General features: G+C 35.6%; 1 protein-coding gene across 2 annotated transcripts in view; it reads right to left on the bottom strand.

The window, feature by feature from the left end:
- Positions 1–220: 220 nt before the first annotated feature.
- ARFGAP3 (ADP ribosylation factor GTPase activating protein 3) overlaps positions 221–21987 on the bottom strand; it is a 37546-nt gene continuing 15779 nt past the window's right edge. For both annotated transcript variants that reach the window (XM_067305658.1, XM_067305665.1), the window contains exons 8-16: positions 20284–20330; positions 17469–17614; positions 13012–13137; positions 12310–12432; positions 8571–8708; positions 7269–7392; positions 6185–6275; positions 1949–2070; positions 221–1302 (exon numbers count right to left, since the gene is read on the bottom strand). In XM_067305658.1, coding sequence (XP_067161759.1) covers positions 1285–1302; positions 1949–2070; positions 6185–6275; positions 7269–7392; positions 8571–8708; positions 12310–12432; positions 13012–13137; positions 17469–17614; positions 20284–20330 — 935 coding nt within the window. In that variant the 3' untranslated portion in view covers positions 221–1284. The remainder of the gene's footprint in view (positions 1303–1948; positions 2071–6184; positions 6276–7268; positions 7393–8570; positions 8709–12309; positions 12433–13011; positions 13138–17468; positions 17615–20283; positions 20331–21987) is intronic.

Here is a 21987-nt window from a genome sequence, read left to right as displayed (position 1 = left end):
GTGAGAAAAAACAAACACAGCTACGCTAAATTAACTGTGTTTCAAACACAGTATTTCAAAATGGTAGCTTATTTTCCTGCCCACCATGTTTTGCTTTTTTTAAACCACTATAGCAACTTAATAAGAAAGCTAGCTTCACTAATTGATATTAAAGGCTAATTACAAGATCATTGTATAGACAGAATACAAATGGCTGTATTTAGAAAGCTAGAGACTGGCATTCTGCACATATAAATTTAATTAAAAAATCAGTTTATATCAATTGTTTTTATTAGATATCAGCAGTTTACAAATCTGAATTAAGAAATAAAGTTACAGAACAGAATTAGCTGAAGTTCATTTTTGCTTGTGGGTTTTTAGGGTCACAATTATTTTTTATACAAGATGTCATCAACAATAAATTCCAGACTGTCTAAAACACAGTCCCACTATATTTCCTCATTCAATATTTCATAATTCATCAAAAAACTAAGATTGTTCTAAAAATTCTTAACAAATAATTAACTACTCTGTTAGACCCTTTATATATTTTTTTCATTTTGTACACAATACAGATCATTTAAATGCACTTAAGGATTCTATATTGCAATTTTTAATAATGTTCAAAATTAGGAATAAATAGATTGCTCCCATGATAAAATTAAATCCATTATTTAATATATCAGGTGTCTTATCTCCTCTGTACTTCACATCTAAGCATAACATTTTGTACCAGGAATATTGTTTTAAAGCAGTATTTCTCCATCATTTTAATGCACATCAATTTATGAACCACAAGAGCTTCTACTTCCTGATAAGCACAGGTTTAAGTCAATTCTATATTTTGCTACAGTCCACTAAATACCATCTCAGCATATGCTTAATTTAAATTTTATTCTCCACAGCTCATAAGACAATCAGAAGCCAAGTTATGTCTGGCTTCTGTCAGAAAGTCTCATTTCAGTGTACATGCCCATCTTTCTCTCTCCCTGTCTCACAGCCAACAACAATAATAAAATAAGACTTCCAACATATAACATTAAGGTCACTAACAGAAATACAACACTGTAAAGGAAAAGAAAATGCATATATGATGTAACAAGTTACTACAAGATTTCTGCTCTGTAAAGATGAAACAGCAGTAAGAAGAGGCTGAGCCAGAAAGCTGCACGAAAAAAAAAAAATTCTGGAACAATTAAAAGCATCTACAGTCTTAAGGCAACCTTCATTTGAATCAGCAGTGTGATTACTGGTATATTCGAAGAGAAATTCTTCTTTAGTGTACTTAGGTTGATACGCAAGAGGTTATGAACCATATCGATCCTAGAGAAACAAAAAAAAGACAGTTATGGCTATGTTTACCATTGAAAGCAATTAGCTTTACCTACTTTTCTAAAAGAAATAGTAGTTTAATTCCTAAAGCCTCTTAGAAAATTGACCATGGTTTCTAAGAACCGGAGTTTACAGTTAAACTCCAAGATAATTAGCCCTGTTTTCAAAAAGCATCCAACAGCTCCCACTGAACTAGCACAGGAAACACAAACTAACTGGAGAGCGTAGTGTGCCTTACACTATTGAGAACAGAATGCCTTACTTTTGTGCATAAAAAACAGATTTAGGGGGTTACTGTTAATTCAATTCAATAGACAATACAAGAGTTCAATTATTACTACTTTAATAATAAGGTAACAGCAAATAACTTCCAAGATGGAATCTGTGTTCCTATTTTAAGAAAAGGAATAAACTGTGTAAGGGAGAAGATAAAAAAGTTGAGGAAGGTGAGCCATCAACTAGAAAATTATTTTTAAAAGTAAGATAGAGATCTATTGTCTATCATGAGAAGCTTACAAAGCTCACAAACAAATTCCTCCTTTTTTCCCTAGATATGATCCAACAGCAGGAGTGAGATACTAAAACCCTACAAGAAGATTTTAACTGATGTTTATTATATCATAATATTTTCACTAACCTGTATAGATGTCATGACCCCATTAGCAAGTACAGAAAGTTTTCCAGCCACTGATTTCACTCCTTGTTTAAACTGAGCCATATCAGGAGCTGAAGGCAAGACATTTGTAATATTGTAGCTTCCTAACACAAACACACACAGGAAGAAAACAGAATTTTTTTTTATTAAAAGCAGCCTTTTTTCCCCCTAAAGTATTACATATTACGAGGAACACTAAAGTACATCAGTACAAAACCCACCAGGCATAAAACTTTAAATTTCTTAAATGCACCTTGCTTTTAAATTTTTCATTTGTTCATATTTGCACCCAGCCTATCATCTTCTACGCTGTGAATTCCCAGCTGAGCAATTAGTGTTTGGATAATACACAATTTATTCTGCAATTTTGACCAGCTGCCATGTTATTTGTCTTGTACTCTGAACAGTTGTATAGCCATTATAATTGTTATTGAAGAATTATCATATTTCATTTTAAAGATGAATGCCTTTCAGTGGTAGTTAAAGTGAATCCTCTTCATGCACATGCATAGGTATACTTGCTGTATATACACACATATCTTGCATTACTATACCTGAGATTTGGAAAATTCTATGGGAATTATAGTTAAGGTCATTTACATAGTAAGTTTTAAAATTCCAGAACAAAGCTGGCATTCCACCCTTCCTCAAAGCCTACATAAAGAAGTTTTATCAGTAATTGTTAGCTCATTATGAGAAGTACAGACGTACAGATAAGAAAAACCAAAGATGTTTCAAAATTAACTGTATGATAAATGTTAACATGTCAACACAACAAGATTACAATCACCCACTCATTAGCAAGAAAGAATTCTTGGCATACCTTAATACTGCAAAGTATTTGCAAATATTCTAAGCAAGTACCCGATACTGTAAACACAGCCAAAGACAAATGGCAGGAAAATAGCATTACAGAACTATGATCTCGGGTATAAATGGGGTTCCTGTGAGGCAGCATGCCAAGAACAGACTAAGAGCTAGCCGTTCCTATACATTACTTTTTTTTGCAAAATGGAGATTGCAAACTGTAGCCCTAGGTCAGTCACGTACCCAACTGATGGTCATGACCAGTCATGTACGCAGCTGAGAACTGTGTGCACTTGCCAAACTGCCCTCAAGCCCACCCCAGGGCAGACACCACAGTCTTCAGAACGGTAAACTGCCCCCTGCAAACGTTTCTGTACATTGTATAGCCCAGCACAACCCTCCAAACGTACAGCTGACTTCTGCCCCCTCCTTTTTATTTTGTTCTCCTTCCCTCCCCCCGCATGGGATATGTAACCTGCGGCTCCTCTTTTTATGGAAAATTAAAGGTGACTTTGTTAACAGGCTGAGACAGACATCGCTGTGCCTGAGCTGATTTATTTAAGCCAAATATCTGGTTCACAGGGAAAGATGCATGGTCATATTTGGTAAGCTTGCAACTCTGTTCTTTAAAGCTTGCTAGTAGCTGTTCCTGTAATGCGTGCGCATGCTTGTCTACACATTATTTAGCAAAATGAGCATTACTGTATCAATTCAAAAATTCACCGTCACTGAGAGACATCCCTATTTCTGAATCGTAATTTTGACTTTCTTAGCATTTGTTCCATTTAACAAGTTCTTTCACATTTTTTTATTAAAGCCAGAATAACAGAAATAAAAATCCTAGCTATAAATAATCTGAGCAAAGCTCTAATTGGTTCTCAACCAAATTACTCTCCTCATGTTTTTCTAGTTACATATGCTTGTCTGGAAAAAATGCAGTAAATGAGATGGCAAAACAATTCTTTCCTTTGTAATTTCCTTCAAATTTAGCATCTATGAGTTAGCCATCTGACATCCCCCTCTTTTCATAAGCAACAGGTCTGAAATCATGCCAAGTAAAAGGTTTTCCTTGTAGCCCCCCATGGTTCCTCTTTTTCGCAAAACGATCCTACAGCATTCTGTATAAAGGCAAGTATCCTGAAAGTGTTTTACCCTGAAATCTCAACAGCACTAAATGAAAACAACTTGAGTTTCAAAGGACATTTTATTCTGGCAAGGACCCCATAATTACAGAAGTATTTTTGTTGCCACCCTCCAGTCTCCTGATTTTTTTTTTTTAATTCTTATTTTATGGAATTGATGGTGGCCTTGGCATTAATTTTACATGACAAGCTATCAAGTGCAAGAAAATTTCTCAAAGCAGGGTCATTGTCAAAAAATAGACTTCGGGGGGGGGAGGGCAGGGAGCAGGAAAGGAATATTCTATCGATTGAATACAGTGTGAATTTAAAAGAAACTAATTCCCAATGTATTTTTCCTCACTACTATTTTAGTGCAATACAACCCAGAAAATTAAGTATAATCAGTTTAGTCTTTGTAATACAACTTTAAATTGACTGTGGAATCACATAACAGGATTGCCAGCCACAGTAACTAACTAACATAGAAATTTAGGAAGACTTTTTCATTCCATTATTAGGAATTTTTGTATTCCACATGCCTAAGAACTTTTCCAAGTGGTCAATAATGAATGACTGCATGCACAAAATTCACATACACATATGTAAAAACTACATAATTACCTGCAACTACCCTTATTCAGGATATGGTGAGAATTCCAACACATACATGTATACGTGCATGCATACATAAAAAAGCACTTTTTATATATATATATATATATTTATACACACACACACACACACACACTATAGAATCCTCAAATATCATATTCTGGGTTAGGATACTCACAGCCTAGTTTGAAATGACACCACATAGTTGAAGTTCTAGCTGAGTTTTAATCAGTTGAACAAAGTCTAAAACTCTTTCAGAGAATACGATTTGCCCAAATTTGAATTTATATTTACCTGTTCCTAATTCATTCTCTTACTTATTGTGTAAAAAACCCACACATTACACAAATTGAAGGAAAAGTATAGCTAATTCTGTATAAAATCATTTATATGCAAAAAAAAAAAGAAAAAGGAAAAAAATTACACACTTGAGTATTTGTTATCATAATCCCATAGATTACTGAAAACCTTAGAGGTTACAAAGAAACACCATTAATTTGCTTATGCCTCCCCATACCTTTTTAAGTATGACATCATGTTGCAAATATTCTTTCAACTGGCTAAAGTCAGTTACAGAAATTCATTTTTTACACCTCATCCCCTCCTTTCCCTTCTTCAATTTATTTTGCATTTTGATTGACTAAGAAAACAATTTAGGTAACTGTTAACAAAAGTTATTTTTCTACTAGCCAGTATACTTGCATCAAAATTTGCATTCAGGGATAGAAACTCAACAATTGTATGGTTTTTTTTCCTCCAACTTTTCCAAAGTAAAATCATATGCTGATACTGTTTGCTTTTCCAGCCTATTTATATAATTACTCACAGATTTTGAGTTCTTCAAGAAGTTTTAAATTTTTTTTCCATTTCTTCACCAGTTACAGAATGGAACCCAATAAAATGTTTCAGTATTTCTTTCTTTTTCACATTATTGTACTACCCAAAATGGTTGTTAGACAGACAACAGATGCGGTTTTCAACAGCCTAAGGGGCTGTTTCAGCAAATCTAATCTTCTCTTTTAAGAATTCTTTTTCCATTCTATTTTGATAAGTATAGCCACCAACGTAGGGTGTTCCAACAGATCTTTTAAACAGACTGACCAATTACACAATTTTCTTAACAGTTTGGCAAGACCAGTAATAGAAGCAGATATCCTGATGAAAGGACACAACATGCAATAGATTACATAAGAATTTCAAGCCTGCTAACATTTTATTAATGATTCCTTTTTGCTTTAATATCATTATTACAGCTATTTTTACATACACAAAATCTAAAAACTTATAGTAACTTATAAAAAAACCCAACTAAATGATAGACTGACCATTTTTTATCAAAAAAATAGTATTTTGTTATAAAAACACATGAGAAGATCTAACAGGTAGATCTGCAATCTTACAGGCAGTCTATCATATGCAGCAAATATACCACATAAAAATCAGTTCAAAATATTATGCTACTTAACTTGAACTTTAAAAAAAATTAGCTTTTTAAAAAATAATAATTACACCTGTCATGCTTGTTTGAACTATTAACAATATTAACGCTTTGCGCACTTTGCATGCTTCTTGCAAAACAGGGTGACAGCTAGCTTACTGGCAATGGCTCTAGAAGCAGAGACTCTTAGTAACACAGTACATGCTGCAGCATGCTACAGTTTCCCTCTCTGTGCAATACCTGCTGGCTGTTTTTTCTGATCTTCAAACAAGTCAGCTGAACTTATAGAGGAGCTTCCAGAAAGTCTCTCTAGTCGAGCCCTAGCTTCATACTAGGAAAGAATTGAGAAGAAAAATTATCTTAATAGTATACTCCCATCTTTTGAGTTTATGTCAGATAATTCAATAATGAGGTTATAGATTCAGTTTTAGAACATACAAATCCAGCTGAAGGTGACAATTCCAAAAGCTGTTACCATCTAATAGTTTTCACAAGGCTTACACAGTGCAAGTGTGTCATCTCAACTCATTTCCAAGTTGTTCAAAGAGTGACATTTACCATTACAACACTCAAGCAGTGGCCTATTTACTGTTATCTCCCCTAAAAAAATGGAAATTATTGAATAGGCAGAGGAGAATGAACTATGCAACCATTAAAAAAAAAAAACTGAAATGTTAGCATCATATTAACCTTTCTGATCTCATAATGCTTTTAATAAAACTTCTTGAGAGTTCCTTGGGAACGGTAACACATTGCTCATATTCTTTACATTACTGTTTAGATTATTAAAAATTATTCCTCACCTCAAAAATTCACCACAATATTAATCTGGTTTTGATTCTTAGGCTGGTCCCATTACATGCGATTTGCTGAACAATTTATGTGCTTAGTTAGCATTATGATAAACAGAGAAGACAGCTGCTTGCTTAATAGCTTATTAGCATCCGTTTAGATATTTATTAGACACTATTTTAAAACAACATAGGTAAGCATTCATCCAATCTCAGGCTGATTCTTTCATAAATAATCATTTCTGAATCAGTCTACCACCTCTATCAGAGAACAATTAAGATGGAGTTAAGCTCCTAAGGAGCTGCAACTCCTTAAAAGGAAATAATAAACTGTCAGAGTTACCAGAGATTTCTAAACTTCTGTCAAACAAATATTTAAATGGTTTTAATTCTGCAAATCTATCCTTACCAAACTTACCCTAGTTCTATCTATTTTAATTACTCATTGCCTACTCTTTATATCTGAAATGCCATGTTCTATAGCCAAAGAATATTTGAGCACTTAAAAATATCTACCACTGTCTTCTACTTACATCAGCATGATCTTGCCTTCCAAAATACATGTCTGATGAAATTGCTTTTACATTGCCAAATTTTTTTTGTGCCTCATCTGTGCTTAAAGATGGCTCATATTCAGGCTTACGACGAGATGTAGGCCTGAAATTAAAATAAACCACATTAGCAAGCGTAACTTATTTATGTCACAGCATATACAATAAATCAAACAAGAAGCATTATCATCTTTGCTTTGTGAACTGTAATTTTAAAAATTAAAAAAAATTGTAAAAATTAAATTAGTGTGAACCCAGGACAAAGAAATTCAGGTAACTTTCTGTAAGTTGATACAGCAGCAAATAAAACGTCAGTGGAAGTTTTGTAGAATGTAAGACCAAATTATGTCAACAAGGACAGATTACTTCTACACAGGAAAAAAAAAAAAGGGCAAAAAAAGAACCCCATCGTCAGTGAAATTCATGTTTAACCCTAACAGTTCAAAGAGGTTTACCATCCTTTGAATTGTCACTACCTTCCATTTCAGCAAGCATACACATCAAACTCTTTTTTTTAAATAAACAAGCTCAAATAAGGGATTAACAGACATTAAATTATGGACATTAATGCATATTTTATGGATATGCATCATTGGTCCAGTCTTCAGGAAACAGCAGAATATGTTTGTGTAAATAATAATAATAATTATTATTATTATTATTAACTTTAGTGCACCACACTCCATGGTGCAGGGAAACGAACAATAAAGTTTTGTCTTTAGAAGCAGGAAACACCAGCCAAACAAACAAAAATCCACATGCTTAAATCGTCCCCTTGATTACAAAGATAAAAACAAAGTTGTCAGAGAAGAAACACCAATCTTTTATCATGAAAAAAAAAACCTAGACTTGTTGCTCAGAAGTATCCTCTATATCTTAATCCTGAGAGCTGAGTACCCTGCAATTGAATTCATTTGGTGACTTGGATCTGCTTGGTTCATTAGGCAATATACAGAGCAAGTAAAGCAGGTATCTGCTCAGAACATTCAAATAATCGAGGTTCTCTCCATGTCTTGTTTTGCCTACCTGTTTTTTTGATGACACACTTTAGAAATTACCTCCAGTGCATATACTGTAGAGCACTGAGCAAAAATACAGTGCTCAAAATGTAAATAACTAAACAGAAGAAATTGAGCCTTTAAGTCCATTGACTGCTTATTAGAGTCATGGCCAAATTCTTCTCCTCTTATACCCAAAAAATCCCACTACTATGACCAGGGACACAAATCACATTAACAAGCTTGAGCTCTCTGTATAAAAGTTAATTAGGTTTTCTTCGTATACCTGTCTGAATATCCTGAACTTTTTGAAGTTAACATTACATCAATATCTCTGTTATTACTTTCTTTCTTCCAAAAAGAATCTGAATTGTCATCCCATTTAGAGAAACTGCTGCTCCTCAAATCTGAAGAATCATAGTACCTAAAATAAAAGAAGAAAAGTATTGAAGAAGCAGTAATACTTCATATTGTTAAACAAACTTTGCTTTAATAAGTGTTCATTTGCAAGTAAGTTTTCAGTTGATTAAATAAGTATGCAAAAAAAAAAAAGAATCCATCCAATTCAACTGTGCAAAATTTCTAACCAATATTATGAAATCTGAATTATTCATTCACAACTATCACTGTGCTGAAAAGTTTGGCCTTTCTTTAGGCTGGATATGGTCATGAATACACAGTGGACTGCCTGAAAGGTCTGGTTCCATTGAAAATAACAGAGCAAAGTTCTCATTACTTCGAAGCATACATTTTCTTTAGTGTGAAGTAAGGCACTGGGAAGATGACGGTCAAAACACCTGGCTAGTACTCTGAGAACACTTCAGGATGGACCCTGTGAGCAAAGATTTGGCATCATTAGGACCTTACAAATGTTATATAAGGCAGTCTGCTTGTAAGGCTTGGTGCTGTTGACCCTCCATTCAAAGATACTAGCTATGAATAAAGCCACACCTTGAATACTCCAGAAATCCAAGAGCACACCTAACCCTTAGCCTCTGATGGTACTTGCGTTCCACATGGGGCCTAGGTTTCTAGCTAAGCAACTACTGTCACGATTCCATAGAAGTCAATATATGCAAGTTATGCAAGCAAAGAATCTGCTCCCATTTTCCACAGCATAAACAAACACAGTTCAGAACTGTAAGGAAAGCCTTTGCCTCTGGTTCTGCTTATTATGTCTCTGTACTGTAAATACTAGTATTAAATACCTCTGGGCTTTGTAACCTGTTTTATTAAAACAATGATAAAGACCACATTTCTTAAAAATTAACTTATATTTTAATAGCTAAGACAATTGCTTCTCCTGCATATCAAAACTGCAAGGAACACATGGCTACTTATAAGGAAAAAAATGAAGCATGTTTGTCAGTTCTAGTAGTACCTTATCTTGACCATTTCCCCTTTGATTATCTAAATATACATGGACAACACTACAGAAAATGCAATATTTTGATTAAAAAAAAAAAGCCAAAGATGAAGAATTTCCATTAGTGATTAAATAAACTGTCCTAACGATTTGATATGATTAGAATAGCCAGTACAATGATCAAAACAACAGGAGGCCAGCAGAATGTGATCATTCAATAGAAACAAGCACAGGATATTAAAGTCAGCATCTGTGTTCTGTGAAAAGCACCTTTTAAAAAACATTCTCTGTGTTTGTGCTACAAATAGCCAGGACTGTTTTTGTAGTTTATGGGAGATATGACATCTTCAGCAGCAAGGTCTCCCACAACCGCACGTATAAAGCAACAAGGACAAATTTGGGACGAACTTCTACAACGATTCTCTCCTTTTCTCCCCTGAAGGGCAAAGGAAAGGGTATTTAGCGCTCTGAGCGAGGGAGACTCACTGCAATGGAATCTTTGTCTTCACAATCTCACCCCACAGAAAGGCTGAAAAAGGCTTTTTAGTCCCTCCCTCTTCTGGATACAGGTGGATAATCCAAAGGAAAAGTCACAAGTATAAGCTGAAAAGAAAGGGAAAGCCACTATTTGGGGCACATTACTATACTGATTCAATCTTTTACTGTTCCTGTGCGTTTAGGCTGTTTTCAGTGCAATACCACATGCAAAATAAATAAAAGGCAGGCAGAAACACCCAGGAAACAGCAGTACAGCACAAGGTAATAGCTGGTCTTCCAGATTTCCTTATTCAGCTGTCTCCCTCCCTTACATCAGCTCGGAAACGTGGCAAAGTTCTATATGCTTTCCTACCACCAGGATACTTTTTCTTCAGCCTGACTTCTCAGTTTCTAAGTCCTATGTTCCTATGGTGCCAGAGAGAAGAACAGTACACAGCCTGCAAAGAAACTATGATGTAGCGACATTGTTATTCTTGCCCACCTAATGAAGCAACAGCAGTCTTTAAAAATTCCATACGGGTGTGTAATAATAAACACGGTACACATGAAACAACCCGATCTCACAACGGCCATCTAAACCATAGGGGAGAGGGGGAGGCCACAAGAGCTGATTTGAATAAGATGTCCTATTTCCTGGATATCCTCATACTTCCTCAGTATTCAGAAAAAAAAGTCATTTAATAAAAATCTAATGTTATATTATTACATCAAAAAAATTTATCAAATATAACAAAAAGACAAACAAAAATCTCAGGATTTTTAGAAGCTTTAATCACATATCTAAACCTTGAGACATTTAGCTTTCTTGATGTGGGATGGGCTTCTGTTTTTTTTTTCCTTCACATATTTTACTCTTTACAGATACATATCATCGCTATAACATCCAGCACAATTATTTTGCCTTTGGCTATATATTAAGATGATACTAAAATTACTTTGCCTCTATTTCAAAGCCATAGCTTGGAATAAAAAAATCATTATTGCCTTATAAACTTTACCAAGACCAACAATCTGACATTACGCTTTCTTTAAAGAGGATGAATTTGTATACCAAATCCAATTAGGTTCTACTGTTGCTACAGTAGAAGAACAAGAGACAGAAACAGCTAGGTCATGATTTATCTTCTAATTATTGAACTAAAACACATTAAAAAAGCCTCTTCCATAATTCATAATTTGTATGCTACTGGACTTATGAATAATTTGGGAGCAATAAGAGTTCTTTTCAAGGAACAAACAGAGAAGCACTGAAATTATACATATTTTATTTTACAAGAGTGCTGCCGGTTTACTTGGTACCACGTTTGCATTTCTGTCATTACCGATTACGTTACAAAGCAATGATACTGATACCTTTGTGTTTTTATTTGCCTATCTACAGGTAACTAGGTACAATTTTTCATGCTTTTTGGCAGCAATCCAATAAAAGTAGTTAATAAAAGCACCACCTGTTTCTACCCATCAATTCTGAAACAGCTGTTTCATCATGATTAGCGCCTGTAGGACTAATCCTTTTTTGCTTCCCTTCCAACACCAGTATTTAATATGTATTGTATTTGTGCTCTGACAAAAAATGCTTCAATTATTTTAAAGCTAATTATTTAAATTTTATGTTCAAATAATTAAAGTCTGTAAAGTGAAAATATTGGAGGCATGTAATACAATACATCTGACACACAATATATCAGAAAAATACAAATTTTTGTATTTGACATGTGTCTAGTTGAAAGACTGATGCACACTGCATTAAACGTAGTAGAAGATGGTACCACAAGAAACAAAAAGAAAAACAAGTCATTCTGATGAAAAATTCACTGGATTCAGGATACAGTAAATTAAAGTTTAATGTCAACTGCCTTTGCAAATAACCAGAGACTAGATGCGTATCAGACAGGAACAAGACAAAACCCATAAACAACACATAATGCAGACCACTTTCCCCTCAGAAGAAGATATATCGTCTTCCTTCTAAATGCATTTACCACTGATATACAGTCAACTATTTTACAACTTTTCTGATTTAGATAATGTCCCCTGAAAACAATAGGTACATAGACCTGTGTAACTGTCCTTTTTGATCTTATGTTTTGTATTGTGTATATCTGAGGACATACCTTGCGTATACCTCCACCCCGATTCAAATAAAAAGTTGATACATTACCTTGAACTAGAAGAAAAATATGAGTCTTCTACATCATCAGAGTACTTTTTTTTCAGTTTTGCAATTGTAGGTGTTTCTTGTTCTATTGTTTGCATATCTGAGACGACTGAATGGGAAATGCCGCTGGGGAAAGAAAGAAAATAATTATGTAAAGAGATGACAAAACTCATACTCTAAAAAAATGAACCCCCAAATCTAGTTTCTGAGCTTGCTGATAATGCCCAAGCTATACAAACATTAAGAAAGAGAGCGAGCGAGAAAGAGAGAAAAAACAAACTCCTGGAAAAATCAGCCGCTGTTCTCTGAAGTAATGACAAGACTTTTGAACAGACTTCTGAGACCATTTCAGCAGTTGTAAAACATGGTAAAGTGTTTTTTCAAAGTCTTGGCTTGTAATAGATATGCTATGCTTTGGTTTGTAGTATTCACTGAAAACATCCCTGCCATCCTCCTCATCATCAGCTAACTGGGGCAGAAACCCAAAAGACACCCTACAATTTAAATTACTGCCTGTCTGGCAGGGTAAAACTTAAATCCATCAGAAGCAATCCTGCTCCTTCCCTCTGACAAATACTAGATGTTTTGATGATATAGCTTAAGTTTCCATAACATACTTCAGTACATTTTTTCATTTCCTAAGTAAAATCAAGAGTAACTGTACTAAAACTACATAGAGTATATTTAAGACAGTACTTCACATACCTTCTGTTGCTGCCAAATCCAATGCCAAGTCTCTCTAATTCACTTTTCTTCTTATCAGATAGATTTAACTTTTCTTCTTTTGTTTTAATATCAAGATCTCTGTAGGCCAATCGTAAAGATGATACACTAAAACAAAACATACAGCTAATGTATAATAACTGTAAAATGCTAAATGTAATGCCCAACCCAATAACATTGGTAGAAAATTAGCAATATATATTGTAACCCTGAATTTTGTATTTTCTGTGTTTACTGAAAATACTCATTATTAACGGGATTGAATTCCAACTATAATGATGGGAGAAAGCCAAGAGAGAAGACAGTCTAAAGAGTACCTGAGTCTGCATAGGCACAGATAGTCTTTTTCAAAATGAATGTGAAATACTGTACTGCTAGAATTCACGATAGTTTTGCATCATCATTAAGTCAACCTGAAGGAGTTTCGTCTTTGCAATCTTAAGTGCATGTGGTACCAAAAAATTATCAAAATTATCTGACCCTGATATACTACAGTACTGTAGCATTCAGAATACAGGTAATGCGTTCCCCTAATGTGTAGCTTAGCCCCTGCTATGCCTGTCTCTACCTTTTGCTGTCTCCCTCCCTCCTTTCATGCTTCTAGGAGCTGGTTTCATATACTTTATATACTTCCTGTATATGCCTGAGAGGCAAGTGCTAAAGATAGGCTGTACCTCCTCCTCATTGATGGTACTGCCCCCTGTCCCCAACAAAGGGTCTGAAAAGGGGGAGAAGGGAACCTTTGTATCCCCAAAATGGAATATATTCTGGGTAAAGGAACCTACAAAGCATCCGCAATTAGGGCTTTCTGCACAGCTGGCAACACATTTTGCCATCTGAAACAGCCCCATAATTCAGATAATATAGTTTCTTGTCTTTCTGAGATGCTGTGGACTTTCCTAAACCTCAAAACAATCTTACCAATACTTATTTTTCAGCAGTACCAATGTGGTTTTTAATATTGGTTATAGAATTACAAAAACACTGCTTAATTTTATCTGTTAGGTTAAAAGGGATATGAATAGTCATTGCAATGTGGAATGAAGCAATGTTTAATTTGTAAGTTGTGACTGGCATAAAATACAAACAAACACTACCAGAAAAAAGGTAAATGAGATTTAGGATGCTGCCGGTAGACTTCCTGCCTTAAGTAGATGAGTACTGTTGTCTTTGTAAACACACATTTCCATTGTAACTTTCCACCCATTTCATGCACAAGTGGAGATGAAAAGAAAACAGGTTTTTGATCAAGGCATATCCTCTTCCAATGTGTGTCCTACCCACTCCATTACTGAAACAGGCTCTTCCTGGCTTGCTTGTCCCATGCACGCATATGTAATTTTAAACATGAGGACAAGACGCCCTTACCACAAGGACAAGATGTTCCCACCTTGCTGGTTAGTGCATTCTGTTGGGAGACAAGAGTTGTGTGGCTGAACCCCTCAGAATGAAAAGGGCACAGAATTCAGTCTTCTTACTTCCCAAGCAACGGGTGTAGGCACTAGCCTACTATATAGAGTGTCACATCTCACCTCCAACTGCATTTCAAAAAGAAGGGGAGTGATCTTAAACACATGATGTTTAGGTATCCTTTGACTGGGGCCTTCAGACTTGGATCCTTGAATCCGCCAAGTCTTATGTTCAGATTCTTACAACAATAGAAGTCAAACACAAAATAGGATCTACCTGTTAAATCATTTTTGAAAACAATAAAAATCAGAAAAGCTTATCTTCAAAGCATGGAACACCTTCAAGGAAGTTCTTCATCAATTTTTACTGTTTAGAATTGATGTTACATGGAAAATTGAAAATGGTGACTGAAGAGTCAACTTGAAACTGCTACTGAAAAAAAAATCTACCCAGGACTTTAAGGAGAAAGATTACGAGCTTACTTTATGAAAGCTATTTTATCAACATCAAAATATTCTTATTTGCTGCCAATTAAAATAAATAGGGATACTGATCAATTTTTTTAAGTAGCTCTAGCGGTCTGTTTTCTTGTCAGTGCACAGCAGAAAATGAAGAAACTGTGCACCATTTGAAAATTACATTTTAAATTTAAGTCTCAGCATTGTTTTTCCTTCTAAGTACTATACTACAAAAGCATTGTTTCAATTCCAGCCATATTACAAAGTCACACCGAATTAATTCATTAAAACTTATTACTTCAGCTTTTTATATTAAAACACAGAAATTACTTGGAGGCTAATGCAATTTTAAAAGTATTGCTCTTCTAATTTTGGTATATACTGCCATCTACAGGTAAAAATCCAGTATCTTTAGGACAATGCATTTATCTTGCCTCTAATGGGATCAGACCCGTAACCTGAAGTGTATGTGCATCCCTCACATTCGCAGACATTTTTGGAGGGTTCTGGCCACTGCAGCCACCCATGTTACACACCGTTTGAAAGCACAGTACAATCGTCCAAGACCACATTGCCAAGATATCAGGTCCCATTTCTACTAAAGGTTGCCTTGGACCTATAAATTGTGTACTGACACAAAGGTTTCTGACCCAAAAGCAGAATCACTTTTTGGGACTTTATTCTTTAATAATACTATTCATTTTGGAAGAATGGCAATTAATAATGAGCAATCATTATTCTTTTTATTTCATACTATGTTCCTCCAATTCAGTACACTGGTACTTTTTCAGCAATCACTAAGAAGCATGACTTTGTGGTAAAAATACGTGAGGAAAATGAACGATTCCCCTGTGATTAATATTTTTGAGGCATACAAAACATCTATGTCTGCAAAGGTAACAGGTGAGCAAAAGGAATAGGAAAGAGACTATAGGCCAAAGACCTTGGTACCACAAACCCCAAGTGATCCTGTAATTACACAATAATTCAGAAAATTTCTCAATAGGTTATAAAGATGATGCATCTTAGCACTTAAAAGAGAGGACTTTAACTTTACAACAGTAAAAGTTTACGCTAGCCAGTTCTTTACTAGACTAATTTTGATGACAACTACTAGAACGCTGGAAACCGAAAACACGTATTGGAAGAAAGTAATGGAAATAATTACAGAACAGCGCCCCATGAGCTTTAGGACTGAGCTAATGGAGATGGACTAACAGATTCAAGGCCTTAGACAAAAAATATTCAAAGGCTTTTGGTGAAAATGAAGACATTTCCAGTATAAACCATCCAAAACTTATGGAGGCAATATCCAGCAATACTTAAAACTACTCCCTGCCTTCAGCAGAGAAGCTCTTCCAAATATTCAATTTTGTCTGTACATATTGGATATGGTCCCCATGCTCTTAAGAAGACTGTTTAAATAGTATTCAGTTCACTACATTACCCAATGCTAGTTACCTTTTTTTTAAAAAAAAAGAAAATTTAAGAGGCAAAATCTCTGTGGTAATACTTAAACTTAACATTTACTTACATTTTATTTCACATTTATATTTATCAGTAGAACACCTCCTTATTTTCTTATTTAAACAAAAATAACATTAATAGCACTAAGGGTTTTTTTGTTTGGTTGTATTTTTGTTTGTTTTTTAAGACTGCACTGGGCTACTTCTACAGAAAGTCTTCAACTGTAGAAACATATACTAAGGGGGAAGGGGGGAGGGGAAAGGGGGGAGGGGAGAGGGGGGAGGGGAGAGGGGGGAGGGGAGAGGGGGGAGGGGAGAGGGGGGAGGGGAGAGGGGGGAGGGGAAAGGGGGGAGGGGAAAGGGGGGAGGGGAAAGGGGGGAGGGGAAAGGGGGGAGGGGAAAGGGGGGAGGGGAAAGGGGGGAGGGGAAAGGGGGGAGGGGAAAGGGGGGAGGGGAAAGGGGGGAGGGGAAAGGGGGGAGGGGAAAGGGGGGAGGGGAAAGGGGAAAGGGGAAAGGGGAAAGGGGAAAGGGGAAAGGGGAAAGGGGAAAGGGGAAAGGGGAAAGGGGAAAGGGGAAAGGGGAAAGGGGAAAGGGGAAAGGGGAAAGGGGAAAGGGGAAAGGGGAAAGGGGAAAGGGGAAAGGGGAAAGGGGAAAGGGGAAAGGGGAAAGGGGAAAGGGGAAAGGGGAAAGGGGAAAGGGGAAAGGGGAAAGGGGAAAGGGGAAAGGGGAAAGGGAAAAGGGGAAAGGGGAAAGGGGAAAGGGGAAAGGGGAAAGGGGAAAGGGGAAAGGGGAAAGGGAAAAGGGAAAAGGGAAAAGGGAAAAGGGAAAAGGGAAAAGGGAAAAGGGAAAAGGGAAAAGGGAAAAGGGAAAAGGGAAAAGGGAAAAGGGAAAAGGGAAAAGGGAAAAGGGAAAAGGGAAAGGGAAGGCCAATGGAACAATTACTTTTTGGCTCACCTAGGCCATATTTCAGGAGTTTTATTTAAGCAGTAACTGAACTTTTATTTGCATGAACTAGTCTTTTTCAGTATTTAAAATGCTGACAATTACTTCATTAACTTGAAATCAAGTATCATGTTTTATCATTATATAGACAATTCATACTTACAATGGCTCTTCCTTCTCAGTTCTCTTACTGATGTGAAGATCTTCATGCTCCTTCATTTTATCTACAGCTTGCGCTTGTTTTTCAATCTCATTAAAGCTTTGGCTGCTCACTTTTTGTGCCCCCAAACCACCTTTTTTGGCACCAAGCTTGATTTATTAAAAACAAAAAACAAAAACAAAACCCCAACATTATAACCGAGACAATCACCTCAGCTGGCTTAATGGTCAACTTTGAAAACAACTGCAAATACTGCACTATGTTCTGGAGGATAGACAAACAGCAATGAAGATTTGGAGCAGAGAAAATAATAGGATTTTTTTATGTTTTGACCCTCTACATGCTTTTTGGAGGGGCTACTAATTCTTAGAAATGTAGTTAGCTCTGCAGCCAACTACTACAGCCTAAAAATTGTAATGCTAGAAAGTGTTATAATTACAATTGATCAGAACTTGTCTTGTTCAAATAAAGGTTATATCATATGGCACAACTTTAGTTTCATAATAGTAATTTTGTTGCACAGGAATAGCAGAATAAAGTTTGTTGCAATGGAACCATTTGGTGCTGGTTCACTTAATTTGCAATTTAAATACAGAAGTGGTAAAGATTCTAGAACTAGTTCTCATTGGCCAGTGTTATTGTTTCTAATCTTAGGATTAAGGATAGCTGCATTCATATTTTTAATAAATGTGTACATAGTTATTTAATAATTTATGGTCAGAGAGCAATATCCAAGTTTTGTACATATGTAAGTATGCAAAATTTGTAAACATGCAATGATTAGTCTTTGCATGTGATGAAGCGTAGTAAACTTTTTTTAGATAAACACACCAGCTGACAGGTTACAGTTTTGCACTGATTCTTTTAAAATAATTCTATTTCTAGTTCCTATTATTTCAATAGAAGAATACATATTCTCTCACTCTGATTATCACTGATTAAAAAAACCCCACAGATTATTATAAATATGAAGAGATACAATGAAGTTGACCAGAAGCGGCACAGCACTCAGTTTCCCATATGTTTATTCCTCACCTGCAACACTGCAGCAATATTTATTTTCACATTACATTCATCTTAACCCACTTTAAAGTCTTCATGTAAGAGCTCTGGCCTGTGTACGCAGAGAATAGTACAGTCAGGCTTGATACTATAGTTCAAACTGTACATGCACCTCTGAATGCACTTCAGTACTTCTCACTGTAAGGGAACACACCTGCACAAGCCATTTAGAATAGATCAGAAATTCTTTTTGCATATTAGGGCCCTCTACTGAGACCAAGGATTAATGGGCTTCAATCTAAATTAATCTTCTGCTCCAATAAAACTTGAAAATCTTTGCCATATGATGGCCGAGACTTACAAGAAATGAATAATATATTGTCAGCCTAATAGCCTAATATTAGGAATATTTTCTTGGGACTCAGGAACCTTATATTCAAAATTAGATCAAAGAATGCACTGAACCTCCCATATTCTATGTAAGTACTGTAACCATGTCACTGGATGTCATCCTGTAGCAGACAGGCTATTAATGCATCCATGGAATATTCTGGGGGGTACAGAAGAAGAAAGAGAAGCAAGCTCACCATCAGATGCAATTACCCATACAGAGGTCTGAACCTCCAATTAGTTGTTATATTTGCAGATCCTAAAAAATGTTGAAAATTACTGCACTGAACTGTTTTAAAAAGTAGGTGCACCTATCTTTCCTTCAATCTTGCTTTGAGTATTCCTTCAAAGACTGGATGGAAATGCCTTTTCTCAGAGAAGGGTACACGATAGGGAATTAAATAATGCAAAAGTGTACCTCTGCAACACTAAGTACTAGAGGGAAACAGTGTTTCAAACACATCATTGTCAGCTTTTCCTAGCTAGCTTGAATAGACATCTTACTCAGTTTTCAGGTTCCCTGAACACCGTTCTGAGAAATGCAACTCTCCTCATGCCTTCTATAACAGAGACTAGATGCCCAAGAAAGGGTTAAGATCCCATCCTGAGACAAGCCTCTAAATTTGCATGCTGGAACACTTAAATCTGATATTGAATGTTCAAGCAATTTATGAATTCAACCAAATACCATACTGTTGTTCTGTGTGTGAGATGAGATTTGCTTCAGAAATTAGGATATGAAAGTTTCAAACCCACCTTACACTGACAGGTTATGCCACATATGCATATTTACCCAATTAAAAGAGCTATTGGAACTCCCTCTGTTTTCACGACTTGCTACAGAAATATCTCAATGCGAACTACCTTAGGCTAGCATGAAAGACTGAAGAAGCCCTACTATCTAATGGTAGCCCATGCCTGTTAAGCAAGGAGAAGAAAAGTTACAGAGCATCAGGTTGAACTGCAGGGACACTGGCTGTGAACAGAACTGTACAAAAGTGCGATACAGACCTTGACTTCAACACACATTTTGACATTTTTATTTTCCTCATTTTTGAAATATATCGCCTGCTGTTCAGGCCCAGACAGCCCATAAATAAAATGATGCTCAGAAATACATGTGAAAGTCAAGACAGTTCAGTGACCTGCATACATATATACAGATTTATAATTTAACTGAGGTCAGAAAACAGTCCACAGATCTTAAGTACTCTACTACATAATAACAATAAACTGTTAGACTAATTCATCCTAGCAACAAGCCATTTTGTAACAGATCTATTCCATTTTAGTGTCCATACACTGTTACTGATACAAGTGTTGTTTATTTTTTTTTAATTTACATGCTATATTTCCACACTGCAACCTACATATTTTCAGAGATCAACAATACAGATAAAAATATGCATTAATTATATAAACTTACCCCCTTTTTAACTTGATTTGGTTTCTTTTTTATGAAGGAGATGTTCTCTGCAAGGATTAAACGTACATTACTTGACATACAATTTTATTAATATCAGAACTGCTGAAGCTAATTTCCACAATTTCAGCCTCAAAACAGTTTTTGGAATTTCTTTTAATGCCTTAAAATATCACAGTTTCTACATGAAGAGATTTAAAACTAAACAGTTTCAGGGAAGAGGGCTGTGAACAGTACCAAGCAAAGGTGGGAAAGAGTCCCTGATGTAGGCATCTCTTGCAAATACTCAGTAAGAAATCAATCAGGGTTCAATTTTCAGTTCTGGATACCTACTAGTAAACAGAACAGGAATGTGGGATTTGCCAGTATAAATCAGATCAGAGGTCTGTTGAATCTAGAACCTTTTTCAAGATAAATTGTATCCTGGATAGAAAGGTACTGGCTATGCATAAAAACTGATGATACAGGTAAAAGTATCTGCACCAGCAAAATCATGACAATTATCAGAGGTGATAACGTTCTGTATCTCTGAATAATCAGCCAGTTTTGTTCAATTGCCTAAATATAGTATTAGGAGTCTAACTTAACACAAACTTTAATGCTTTGTATTAAATCTTCTAACATGAAAAAGGAATGAATGTGCATTCTACTGTTCATAAAATCTCATACAACTCCTGATCTTTATGTTTTTAGTAAGACCCCAATAGGACTCACTACAGGAAAACCGTGGTGTGCCTTATTGACAGCTACATTGAGCCAGCCTGTAAATCTCCCACAATCAAATTTTCAGTCAACAACTATCGAATGCTTGTACATACAAGAAAACTAGTTTAAGATGAAATTTAGCTGGAAACAGAGGAAACAGGCAAACAGAATAGAGATTCTTGGCATAAAATAGAAGCTTGTAATGTCAACAACAAATAAAGCACTTGTTTTATGGGTATGTGTGTTACAGATATAAATGAGCATGTTACAGATATAAATGAGCAAACCAAGAAGTGTATGTGGATAATGATGTTCTTCCTATACCCTAGTGTCTATCTCATAAAAACAGTGACTACAAAAACAGTGATGGCCAGGCCTTCTTGAAATATTGGGGGTAGACCCAGTGACCACTTTTTTACTAACACTAGGATGATTCATAAAAAGATGAATCATCTATGTCTTTTATTCTATTCTATTTTATTTTCCTTAACTGTTTTATTTACATATAGTATGATGCATTCTTCAGTGTTACTTAAATTAAGATTCTAGACACTGAAGATTTTGTATTATAAATATTGTTTTTTTCCAGTTGAAATTATACGTTTAATTTTCTAAAAGGGAAGCAAAAGCTATGTCTAGATAGAAAAACAGATCTATTAGCACAAGATGTGTTTGCTTAAAGTACAAAGCAGGCTGTTAATCACAGCACAATGCTCTATTCCGCCTGTGCTTTAAATGTAGAATCTGAAGCAGGCTAACAGGAGGTGTAAAATATTAATGGTCACCTTTATTAGGTGTGATGACTGCAGCATTTACAATGAGTCAGCTACAGTAAGAGAGAGAAAAACAGAACACAACCAAGTAAAACTAATTTCTAAGATGGAAGACATTGTTTAACAGAAGAAATTATAATACAAATTGGACTGTTTCATGCACATCAGTATTAAATTAAGAATCCCACAACTCGTCCCAGTCGAACATTCTCTGTAACAATGAATACTT

This window comes from Apteryx mantelli, chromosome 1, assembly GCF_036417845.1.
Source record: "Apteryx mantelli isolate bAptMan1 chromosome 1, bAptMan1.hap1, whole genome shotgun sequence".
NCBI lineage: Eukaryota > Metazoa > Chordata > Aves > Apterygiformes > Apterygidae > Apteryx > Apteryx mantelli.
The sequence above is the reverse complement of the archived record's forward strand: the minus strand, read 5'-3'. Positions and strand labels throughout refer to the sequence as shown.